The sequence below is a fragment of the Talpa europaea genome (genome assembly GCF_964194135.1).
Source record: "Talpa europaea genome assembly, chromosome: 1".
NCBI lineage: Eukaryota > Metazoa > Chordata > Mammalia > Eulipotyphla > Talpidae > Talpa > Talpa europaea.
Window position 1 is genome coordinate 105,285,455 of NC_140073.1, and position 12,445 is coordinate 105,297,899.

At 37.4% G+C, this 12,445-nt stretch overlaps 1 protein-coding gene across 1 annotated transcript in view; it reads right to left on the reverse strand.

Annotated features, from left to right (window-relative positions):
• Positions 1-12,445, reverse strand: part of SCN1A (sodium voltage-gated channel alpha subunit 1) — a gene marked incomplete at both ends in the record, with an annotated part of 77,940 nt that overhangs the window by 35,947 nt on the left and 29,548 nt on the right. The window contains 6 exons of the mRNA XM_084257703.1: positions 2,649-3,131; positions 5,175-5,531; positions 6,512-6,685; positions 8,847-9,085; positions 9,930-10,062; positions 11,317-11,697. Coding sequence (XP_084113829.1) covers positions 2,649-3,131; positions 5,175-5,531; positions 6,512-6,685; positions 8,847-9,085; positions 9,930-10,062; positions 11,317-11,697 — 1,767 coding nt within the window. The remainder of the gene's footprint in view (positions 1-2,648; positions 3,132-5,174; positions 5,532-6,511; positions 6,686-8,846; positions 9,086-9,929; positions 10,063-11,316; positions 11,698-12,445) is intronic.

Consider the following 12,445-nt stretch of genomic DNA (forward strand, 5'->3'; position numbering starts at 1 on the left):
GCCCAGCTTTCAAAGTTCTTCAAAATTGGTCCAAGCCACCAGTCTTAATTATTAATTTTCAGTGGAAACTCATATTTCTAACCAATTCATTATCCTTACTGCTGTCTGAGACAAGAATCTTTATGAGGTTTTAAAACAAATTTTTCAGGTTATTTGAATGTGATTTAAGGGTTGAGGTCTACTGGCACTTAAAAAGCTGATGAAATATGACCCATGCTATACTTTTCATGCATTTGAGGACCAATAGAGGAAAAGTATAAAAATAGATAGCCCCTCAAGTTTGTCCAGAAATGGGGGACAGTGATGCATGAGTGTGCCTTATGGAGGAGGAAAGACAAATACAGACCTCCATTCTACTATCTTTCTTCATACCAGTTTACTCCTTGGTGTCCTGGAAACAGAGACAATCTCCTCCTTGCTATGCCTGCAGTTGCATTTCCTATGATTTTATACCCCAACAACACCAAAGTACTAATTGTCTCCAAACACACCCTGCTGCTTCATAACTCTAGGTTTTGGCAAATTTATTTTTTCTGACTTGAATACGCTTCTGGAAAGGAGTTGATCAAGTCAAGAATTTAACGAAAACAATTTAAAAATTAACCAGAAGATATAAAATTCAGTATTTTCCTCAGACAAACATGTAAAACTTGCTATGAGGGAAGAAAGCAAAAAGCAAAAAAGGATAAACAGTGGATTATGTTACTAGTCAGATTAGTAGAAATAGTAACTTATCAAATAGTTACTCTATGTCAGGAACTGTGCTAAGCAGTTCACATTTCCTATATTATGCTTTCAACAAAGTTTTAAATAGGGAATATTATCCCATTCTTGGATGTGGAAATTGATGACCAGATAGTCAGGTATGGTCACACAGAAAGTGGTTAAAACTGAATTATATAATCCAATATTTAGTTCAGAGAATAATCTGTTACCAACATTATAATTGTGCCCTTACATGTCCAAGAACAAGTGCTTAGAAAATGGATAATGAAAAATGAGCCTTTGTAATTTTAACCCAAGGCATTAAAATAATTTCAATAATGACCCATTTTTAGATAACAGTCATTATTGAAATTCAGGAGCAGGAACATTAACATATCAAACGAAATAGGTCTAACAGAGGTCATGCTAGGTAACCCATTGAATCAATAAAGTAAGTCATAATATGGAAATCTGTATTTAAAGGTTGAAAGCCATTTTTATAAAATGCAATTGTGTGTGAGTGTATGTATGTAGGAGTCACTTTTTTAAAAAGATTTATTTATGATTACAAGAACTGGGGTACAGGCCAAAGATGTGGGGAGTGAGAGGATTCACCAGAGACAGAGTGGGGAGCAGAACAGGCGGATCTACTGAAATACACTGCTGAGGGGAGCAGCAGGGAGACAGGAGAGGTCCGCTGTGCCATGTGGGTAGCTCCCTGGCCAGGGATTGAACTCATGCTGCAGTGGCTGGGGATAGCTTTATAGGTTGCAGCTTAACCCCTTGAGCCATCAGGGAGGCTCCTGCAGGAGTCACTCTTAAAATACATACACACACAAAATCATGGCTTATTAGTAGTCACCATTATCCAGTACTCACTGGCCTGGGCTATGATATTTGGTATGGATTGTCTTTGTAATAAAATATCCTCCTTTTTAATTCAACAGATAGTAGGCAGTTGTTATTTATATTCATCAAATATTTAAAGTACATAGTATAAGTATTTAAAGTAGAATATACAATACAAGAATGAACCCTAATATAAACCATGGACTTTGGGTGATAATGTTGTGTTTACTGATGTAGATTCATCAGTTGTAATAAATGTCCAACTCTGGTATGGGATATTCAGAATGGGGGAGGCAATGCATGAGTGGGGTCAGGTCATATATGGGAAACCTTTGTATCTTCCTCTCATTATTCTGTGAACATATAGTACTCAAAAAAGGTACATTTTTAAAAAGAAATAAAATTTATACTGTACAACCTAATGGACACCTTACCATTTTGAGACTTCCACACAATAAATGGGATATAAAGGTTTTGTTCTACACTTATTTTGAATCACTTTCTATGCTAGTTTTAACTTAATACTTCCAAGTAAGTTGTTATGGAATGAATTATTTCCCCAAACTTACTATGTTGAATGCCTAACCCCTAATGTGACTGTGTTCAGAGGTAAGGCCTGCGAGGCACTGATAAAGGTTAATGAAGTCATGGGAGTGGGTCATAATCAGATAGGACTGACACTCATAAGAGGAAAGATACCAAAGCTCTTTTTCTCTCTGCAGGTACATAGGGAGAAATGGCAACGTGGGGACATGGTAAGAAGGTAACCACATGCAACCCCCCACAATAAGAACGCCCACAGACCCTGCTGGAACCTTGATCTTAGACATTCTATTCTCCAGAAAAGCAGAAAATACATTTCTGGCTGTTTGAATCACCCATTGCATTCGTTACTAAGAATGAGAAAACTCACACATATACTATATTTTCTTCCATTTATCATTCATTTCCATGGGTTTTAATCTTTGATTCATCAGTGAAATAAAGTTTTGTATGAGGCAAAATAATATACATGGAACATATATAATGATAATATAGGCAATACATATAGGCATTACATATATTTTTATGCCTACACATCTATAAAATCTTACCTCTTTGCTCTCTTCCAGATCTGATTCACTACTGAAGTCCTCTGTGTTTAAATTTTCAAAGTCAGATTCTCCAACAGCAATTGGTACAGTCACAGTAAGACTGGGATTATTTATGAATGACATATAATCACTTTCATCGATAATGTATTTTTCAACACTGCTCCCAGTTCCTATTCCACTTGTGGTTCCATTAACATCTTTAAGGTAATCCAGATCTTTCCCAACTTCTGCTGTATGATTAGACATACAATTGTCCTTCTTATTGTTTAGATCATCAAGTGGCTTGATTTCATCTAAGATCTTTTGTTTTCTAACAAAGGATTGTTGAATAAATTCATATATTTTTCTCTTGACATAAGCAATGCCCTTGTGCATCCTATCCACGGCAATTTGGAGATTGTTCATTTCATTATCATCATCAGTGGCTGCAAGGTTGTCTGCACTAAATGAGCTCAGAAGCAAGGCCAGAAATAGATTCAGGACCTGAAAATTAATACAAACATAATTAGAGTTTTACCCCAATGTAAAGAAATACAGATTGAGATCACTTGCGAAGAAACCATAAATCCTAACTATATGAGAAAGAAACACCCCAGCATAATGACTAAAATCTGGGTGACCTAGATTTGTGGTATGTTTTAATATTACATGATCTGCCTGGGTCTCAGGTGTTTCCACTTCAAAAATGAAGAAATGAATGAGTTGACCTAAGGTTTAGCTAACTTTAAAATTATAAGGGAACAGATTTATGTATGTATTATACAAGAGTTCTAAACTTAAAAATCCTTAGTGATTTCAATTATGTATCTAAGTGCATTATACAGCTTCTTTATTAACAAGTGGAGTTATTGAATTGATTATTAACTGAAAAATAACCAATAGAATCCAGAATGAGAATTAGGGGCTTAACACAGACAGTGACCCTTGTTTTCATAACCTGTTGTATTTTTCATACCCCACTGCTGACTAAAATAAGATCTACCTATGAATAACAGCTAATTGTTTATGAGATTAGCACATTAATATAGATAGCTTTTGGAATATTTTACATATTTTTTTTTAAAGATTTATTTTTATTTATTTATGCAAGCACTGGGTACAGTCAGAAGCACGGGAGGGTGAGAGAATTCACCAGAGCCAGAGCAGGGAGCAGAGCAGGCAGAAGGACCGAAGTACACTGCTGAGGGGAGCAGCGGGCGGCAGGAGAGGTCTGTGCGCCATGTGGGACCCTCCTCCGGTGGCCAGGGAGCAGCCGGGGATCGAACCAGCGCTGCAGAGGCTGCGGGCAGCTTCGCAACCCAGTGCTCAACCGCTGCACCACCGGGGAGGCCCCTGGAATATTTTACATATTTCTATAATATAGACAGTGATGTTCCAAACTTAATAGAAAGAAGAATAGGATACCCATTTGGGTAATTATAGGCATTTGTCATCCTTTGTTTCAACTTTGAGCCACTAGAAATTTTTTTTTTAAAGATTTATTTATTTATTTATTTATTTATACAAGAACTGGGTACAGTCAGAAGCGCGGGAGGGTGAGAGAATTCACCAGAGCCAGAGCGGGGAGCAGAGCAGGCAGAAGGACCGAAGTACACTGCTGAGGGGAGCAGCAGGCGGCAGGAGAGGTCTGTGCGCCATGTGGGACCCTCCTCCGGTAGCCGGGGAGCAGCCGGGGATCGAACCAGCGCTGCAGAGGCTGCAGGCAGCTGCCAACCCAGCGCTCAACCACTGCGCCACCGGGGAGGCCCGCCACTAGAAATTTAACCAATGTTGCTTGGCTAACATATCTGCTGTATGACAGAGAGTGACTATGTGTTATATGCCATAAAGTGGCAAGGAAATAATAAAATCACTAGGAATACTTAAAACACCACTTTTAGGGCCTCCCCAGTGGCACAGTGGGTTGAGCACAGCACTGTGAAGCTGTCCGCAGCCTCTGCAGTGCAGGTTCGATCCTGGCTGGCCAGCAAGAATTCTCACATGGCGCAGCAGACCTCTCCTGTCGCGCCCACTGCTCCCCGTAGCAATGTATTTCAGACAGTCTGCCTGTTCTGCTCCCCACTGTTTCTGTTGAATCCTCTCACCTACCATGCCCCTGGCCTCTAGCCCAGCTCTTGTATAGAAATAAATAAATCTTTAGAGAAACAAAAACAAAAACAAAAAAACACGACTTTTAATCCTATGCTGGCAAGTGAGATTGAATTTAAAGAAAATTTCTGTAAGTTTTCATTCATATTTCTCCCTGCTTTGATTTGTAAAATGTTACTAGCATGTGCTTCTACGGTTATCTTCATTATGATATTCTATTGGAATTCACATAAATGATGAAATGATTGACCAAGTGGAGATAAATATAAAAATGATAGGTTCTCTGCTATACTGCTGTGTTGTAAAAATGGGACTATAAATATACCTAAGCAATCCACTTTTTAAATTAAGAATCACAGTTTCTGTTTTGGACAAAAATGATCTCCATTCCATTATGCTCGAATTTGTTTTTGAAATACATGTTAAATGGGAACTTACCACTAGGTTTCCAATCACCATGACCATCATGAAGACAGTAAGGCACATGGCTTGACCTGCAACCTCCATGCAGTCCCACATGGTCTCTATCCACTCTCCACACAGCACACGGAACACAATCAGAAAGGAGTGGAAGAAGTCATTCATGTGCCAGCGTGGGAGTGTACAGTCACTGGAGATCTTGCAGACACAATCTTTGTAGCTTTTCCCAAAGAGCTGCATGCCTACCACGGCAAAAATGAATACGATGATAGCCAACACCAAGGTTAGATTTCCCAGAGCTCCCACTGAATTGCCAATGATCTTTATCAGCATGTTTAAAGTTGGCCAAGATTTTGCCAACTTGAAAACTCGGAGCTGGGAAAAAAAAAAAAAGTTACTTTAAGTTAGTATGACCTTTAAATCATTAAGTTGATTAAATTTGAAAATGATCGTTAAATCATTAAGTTGATTAAATTGAAATGATTAACATTGAATGTTTTTCACTATCTGTTGTCTTTGAATCCTCTCAAGATCACAGCTAATTTTTGGACCCCCTATGGAGTTGCTAGTTCTTCCATATTTTAACCATATAAGTAATTTTCCCCAAGAGTGAATCTTTAATCATTACTTGGGGTTCAACTCTCCTTAATTTATTTTGTGAAGGTGGTACTAAAGGCATACCAGACCTGATGCTTACGTTAACATGTGAATTACCATGGTCTCTGCTGAAAGGAACATCATTTTGAGCCCTGTTGTAAGTGGGCTCCTTAAGTGTGTTAAATTAGCTAGAAGTGCCTGCATTGAAAAACTTGGAATATTTCCTATGACTTTATATTTCCCCTGATTTGTAAGCACATGATTAACATGTAAGCACATGTTAATCAATGGGCATATTAAATAATCCTACAGGTTTTTTTCCTCTGATTTTGGGAAGGAGCTTATTTTCCAGAAGTAGAATTAGGAGAATTTCTGCATGCACATATTGCATATGCATATCATCCACTACTACAAAGGATGTTTATATGGTCAAGTTACTAATAAAAAAAAATACATTTTCACTAAAAGTATTTTCTTAAATCCAGAAATATTAACTGTAGTCATCTCTAGAAACAATAATTTGTCAGAATGGCAATCAAGTAATATATGAAATATTACATGACTATGCTTTGGAATAAAGGTTTTTCCAAATGGGAATGTCTAAGCAGGAATAATTTTTTACATGTAGTTTTGACAATGTAAATGTTAAGCAAAAACTTAAAATGTTAATAGTTGTGTAAGAAAATCTATGACTGTAATGTGCAAGAATTCTGATTATTAGAAAAATTTGTGTTGCTTTTTTATTTTTCTTTTTTTACCAGTCGGAATGAACGGAGAACTGATAATCCTTCCACATCAGCGAGGCCAAGTTCTACGAGGCTCAGCGTCACAATAAAACCATCAAAGATATTCCAGCCTGCTTGGAAATAATAGTAAGGATCCATGGCAATAATTTTCAGGAACATTTCTGCTGTAAAGATCCCAGTGAAAACCTAAGATCAAAACAAAGTTACTGTAATTCCATCAGAAAATGGTAAAAGAGAATAATGTTTGCTCTCAGAAGAAAATTTTATGCTACTTTCCCTATAAGGATTCTATTACTAGTTTACATTTGTAAAGTAACTTATAGTTGATGAAAAGCTTTCATAGATATTATTTCATTTTATCTTTATAGAAGGTCTATTAAGTGTGTAATGTAAGTATTAACTATTACTTTACTGATGAGAAAACAGGTCTTCATAGGGTGCAATGACTTTCCCTTCTACATACAACTAGCAAATGGTAAAACTACTGAGTATAAGTCTATTGTTAACGAGAGTTCTTTCCATTACATCAAAATGCCTTTTCTTCAGATTTCATACTGATAAGATTGTGCCCATGAACATTTTTATTTATCAGTGTTTATTCCCATTTCCTTCAAATCAAATGGTATTATTATACATTTGTATTTATTATTACAATATGTACTTTTACTATTATCAATTTAATTTTCACATGAAAAAATTATTTCCATAGTATTTTAAAACTATAGAAGTATAAATACTACAATGTAATTTTTTGTGTTTTGTTTTTTACTATCAAAAATCCTAAACCTGAGAACAAAAGTCATGTAAAATTAATACATTTTTAAAAGATTTTTTTATATATTTATGCATAGAAGAATTGGGGTGCAGGCCAGAGGTGTGGGGAAAGGATTCACCAGAGACAGAGTAGAGAGCATAATCTACTGAAATACACTGCTGAGGGGAGCAGCAGGAGAGACAGGAGAGGTCTGCTGCACCATATGTGGGTTAGGTCCCTGGCCAGGGATCAAACTCAGGTTGCAGCAGTGATAGCACTGAGACTTAACACCTAGGCCACCAGGGAGGCCCAAAAACACATTTGGATACATTTTTTAGAGACCACTTTCTGCAAATATAAGCTAATATTCCTAAATTGTGGCAACTGAAAACAAATTAATAATTTATGCTTTTTTAAGTACAGAAAAAAAGAATTAAGTGGTAAACCTCCCCAAAAATGGTCATGCTAATCAAATAACACACAAAAATATACTAGAGGTTTTCAATATTTTATGCTTTTGCTATAGAATAGATTGATAAAACAATACATGTCCTACCTAGATAGGAAGTGGAAAAATTGGAGACATTTTTGAGTTGTTAAATTATTGCTTATAATGATGATGATGAAGCATAATAAAAAGATCTGTGATTTTAATTCAGTCTTTGATGGGCAAGGAAACTGAAAATATATCAAAAAGTATGTCCTTAAATTCTCAACTGCTTCTGTATCTTGGAAAACTTATAAATATCAGTATTAACTTTTCAAGTAATATTGTAGGTTGATGCCTATTGCTCTCTTTTTCAGTTTTTTTTTTTTAAAGAGGCACGTATTTTATTTATTATTTATTTGTTTGTTTGTTTATACATGCACTGGGTACAGTCAGAAGCATGGGAGGGTGAGAGAATTCACCAGAGCCAGAGCAGGGAGCAGAGCAGGCAGAAGGACCGAAGTACACTGCTGAGGGGAGCAGCGGGCAGCAGGAGAGGTCTGCGTGCCATGTGGGACCCTCCTCCAGTGGCCGGGGAGCAGCCGGGGATCGAACCAGCGCTGCAGAGGCCGCGGGGAGCTTCGCAACCCAGCGCTCAACCGCTGCGCCACCGGGGAGGCCCTCTTTTTCAGTTTTTACCTTGACATCAAAAACAATTTTTTTTTAAGATTTATTTATTTATTTATACAAGCACTGGGTACAGTCAGAAGCGCGGGATGGTGAGAGAATTCACCAGAGCCAGAGCGGAGAGCAGAGCAGGCAGAAGGACCGAAATACACTGCTGAGGGGAGCAGCGGGCGGCAGGAGAGGTCTGCGTGCCATGTGGGACCCTCCTCCAGTGGCCGGGGAGCAGCCGGGGATCGAACCGGTGCTGCAGAGGCTGCAGGCAGCTTCGCAATCTAGCGCTCAACCGCTGCGCCACCGGGGAGGCCCAGACAATTATTTTTGGCAAATGGAAGGGTGTACTAGCTGGACCTAATTTCCATCTTTTGGCAACTAAGAAGTAGGAAGCTAAGAGGTGGAAAAATGACTATAAGCTATCAAATGTCAATAGTTTCTCACACAGAAGATTTGAAGATGACATGTTTACCTTCCAATAAGCTTACCAGGTTTCCTACTGCAAGCACATTATTGAAATGCTGCGTCATGGGGTAGTGCTCCATGGCCATGAAAAGCGTATTTAAGACAATACAGATGGTGATCGCCAGGTCAACAAATGGGTCCATTACAACCAGGTTGACAATATGTTTCACTTTTAACCAATATGGTGAACAGTCCCAGATTAAGAATATGTTGGAAAATTTATACCAACAGGGTGGACATTTCTGCCTGGATTCTTCAAGTTCTGGGTAAAAAAGTAAGGACAACCACAAAAAGATGTATTTTATATGTATTTACATACATAAAATTTATTTGCTTTAGCTCCACTGGCTATTTTTTTGAGTAATCAACGCATTTCCATTTGATATAGAGTAAACCTTTTTTGTATTTGATTTAAAAAATTATATAATTTACTCTTTATATTCCAAAATATATTTCTTTAGATATAAGATATACACACAAAGCAGAAGTAACAAAGAATAGTTTTCTCCCTTATGCACTGATAATGTGGCTCAATACTAGGCCTTAAATTAACGAAGTCTTAATAGGAACATGGTTGGGGTGGTGTTCATACTATATATAATCCTATGTTAATATCTGGCTATGCTGTTATACTCAGGCTATAAGAGATAAGTAGGGATTGGGATTGATGTGTGCCAAGAATCATCTTTTTAATTTGTGTGTGTGGGTATGTGAAAATGACCTACTCCCCCTCCCTCTTACCCAATCCTCTGCAATCTTGAGAGTATTTAGAATGATGTTGGAAATCCTAAACTAAGTGGAACAGAGAGATGTTGACTATGGATAAAGGGATTGGAAACCCTTAACAGAAATGCTTTATTCTGCATTTTCAAGAAGTTGCCGTACAGAGGAAAACATTCTTTAGCATTCCCATGTCATTGTGTTTAATTAATTTTTTTAAAACTTCCTGAACATATGAGTAGGTACAACAAATAATAACTCTTAAATAAGACCTATTATATTTTCTTTAGAAGGCACTGTTTCCAACATACAAAATAGAAACATTTGTTTCAAATGAGACCATATGAGTTCAGTGAAAATAAGAAACAGTGGAACTTGTTACAAACCTTCTACTGTATTTGTTAAAATGCTAGCTATACTCATTGCTCTTTGCCTTTGGGAAGGATCTTCTAGAAAGTCCATGGAAACATGGAAAGAACTTGACCTTCTCTTTCTCATCTCAGTCTCAGTGGTTGTTCCCTGTGAAGAAAATGCTAATGTATTAAATGATTAACTTGAGCAAAATGATTAGCAACCAACCAGATGTGACACAGTGAATTCCACAAAACGCATGCACCATGCACTTTCACATTTAATTGGCGATGGCAGATATTGCTGACTTATTGTATCATTAACCTGGAATATCCAAACTGTTAACCATTTAGTCATACAGCAAAAACTTGAGTGTTTCAAGTCTCTGATTTCATAACTTTAAGAATCATGATGTAATTTTGATGTATTTGATAAATCTCTTAAGAAACATAATCTAACATTTATCCATGTTTCTGTACTAATGGTATAACACCAATTGAAATGTCATATAAGTGATCAAGGCATTTTATTTTGAGAAGGTAACCATTTATTTTTAAAGGACTATAAATGATTACAACACACGTAGCTGCCATCTCATTTTCTCAACAGAAGACACAGATGGTCATTGACAACACAAACTGTATGTTAAAAAAAAAAACACACATGCTGTATGGACAACAGTTTCATCCAGGGTACCAAGCAATAAGTCATCTATTTCTGACTTAGTCATGCCTCATCATGCTGATATATTTCCAAGTGAGTTAACAGTCTACTAAGAGGCAGCATGTATTTAGAAATTTGTTATCCAGGTATACATTCACAAACACATAACATTCCTTTGTACACAGACAATTTGTTTATCTGTCTGTGTTAATATTTAATTTGTGTCTCTTCACTTAGATTAGTTTGAGAAGACCTATATCAGCATTTTCTTAATAAGACATATATGAGTACTAGAAATTTTAAGATAACATGAAGCTATCTATTTAGGCACAGTGTTCTCAAAAATCTTCTAAACTAAAGCAGTGCTATGTTGAAGAACAGGTTGGAAAGATTTATTATACACCCTTTATGCTTAAATATAGGAATTATTCATTTACTATTATATCAGGGCTTTAGAAGATGTCCTACTATCTAAGTTCGGCATGGGTATATAGCAAATCCTCCAACTGGAGGTAGTAATTTGGTATTATGTCTAATTTATCTTCAGCATGTTTAATAGGTAAATGCATTCAGGTGTTATGCATGAGTGTTGCGGCTTCCAGTTATAGTTGGTCAGTCTATTAAAGGTATTACAAGATGCAGATGCATTCACAGCTTGACCAACCAGGAATCATTCTCAAGGGGTTCCATTCTGTAGAAACACTGGCTGGTACAGCAGTAATGGGCCAGCCATGCCTGAACTATTTAAAACTTCCTTACATTGTCATCAGTAGCTGGCTTATCTATTATCACCTCTGGCAGAAGCTGTCCAACAGGCGATGTAGGAACCGAAGGTCCACCAACCAAGGAAACCACACCATTGCAATCCACAGTGCTGTGCATCTTCCCATTGGCTGGAAACACTGCCAGCATCCGGGACGACCTACTGGTCTGACTTAGGTTACTGTTCCGTCGTTCTCCGTGTCGTCGGGGCACAAACAAGGAGTCTCTCCGGCTCTCGTTATCTTCAAAGGTGCTGTGCTCATCATCTGCAAAGTCATTTTCTGATCCCACATCCTTTGCTCGCCCTCTAAAACTGAAAAGGCTTGTTCTGCTATTTCGCCTTGGAGAAAATAAGGAGCCACGGATGCTCAACAAAGACTAAAAGTTTGAAACAAAAAAAGTAAAATCATTTTAGTATGACCATTTGAAATGTGCCTTTACTGTGCAAGATTTAAGTCGAAGGTGATCTCAGCATTATTTTTATAACAGAATGTGACTCATTCCTCTGATTAACATTCTCATGTTACATGCATTCAGCCTAATAGGTATTTTCTAGCTCTTGAGATTATGGGGCAATCATAACTCAAAGATATTGCCAAAACAAAATCCTGAACTGCCATTGTCATGTTCTAAAGGCAACAGTACATCCTTACCATGGACACTGTAAACACTGACCTTAATAAGACCATGTTGTTTTTACTGCTCTTTATTTGGAAGAGATTCCAACACTTTTCACAAATTGCTTTAGTCTTTCTAAAGTTACAGTAAGTCTATTATTACTCTTGCTTCATCTATAAGGCACAATATTACTGAAACAAAGTTAAGACTTTTGAAATTCAGAGTGATGTGCTTTTCTTTTTTCTTTCTTTTTTTTAAGATTTATTTATTTATGATTACAAGAACTGGGGTATAGACCAGAGGTGTGGGAGGTGAAAGGATTCACCAGAGACACATGGAAAACAGAACAGGCAGATAGACCAAAGTACACTGCTGAGGGGAGTAGCGGGAGAGTCAGGAGAGGTCTGCTGTGCCATGTGGGTAGCTCCCTGGTTGGGGATTGAACTTGTGCTGCAGAGGCTGCAGACAGCTTCACAGCACTGCACTCAACCCCTTGCGCCACCAGGGA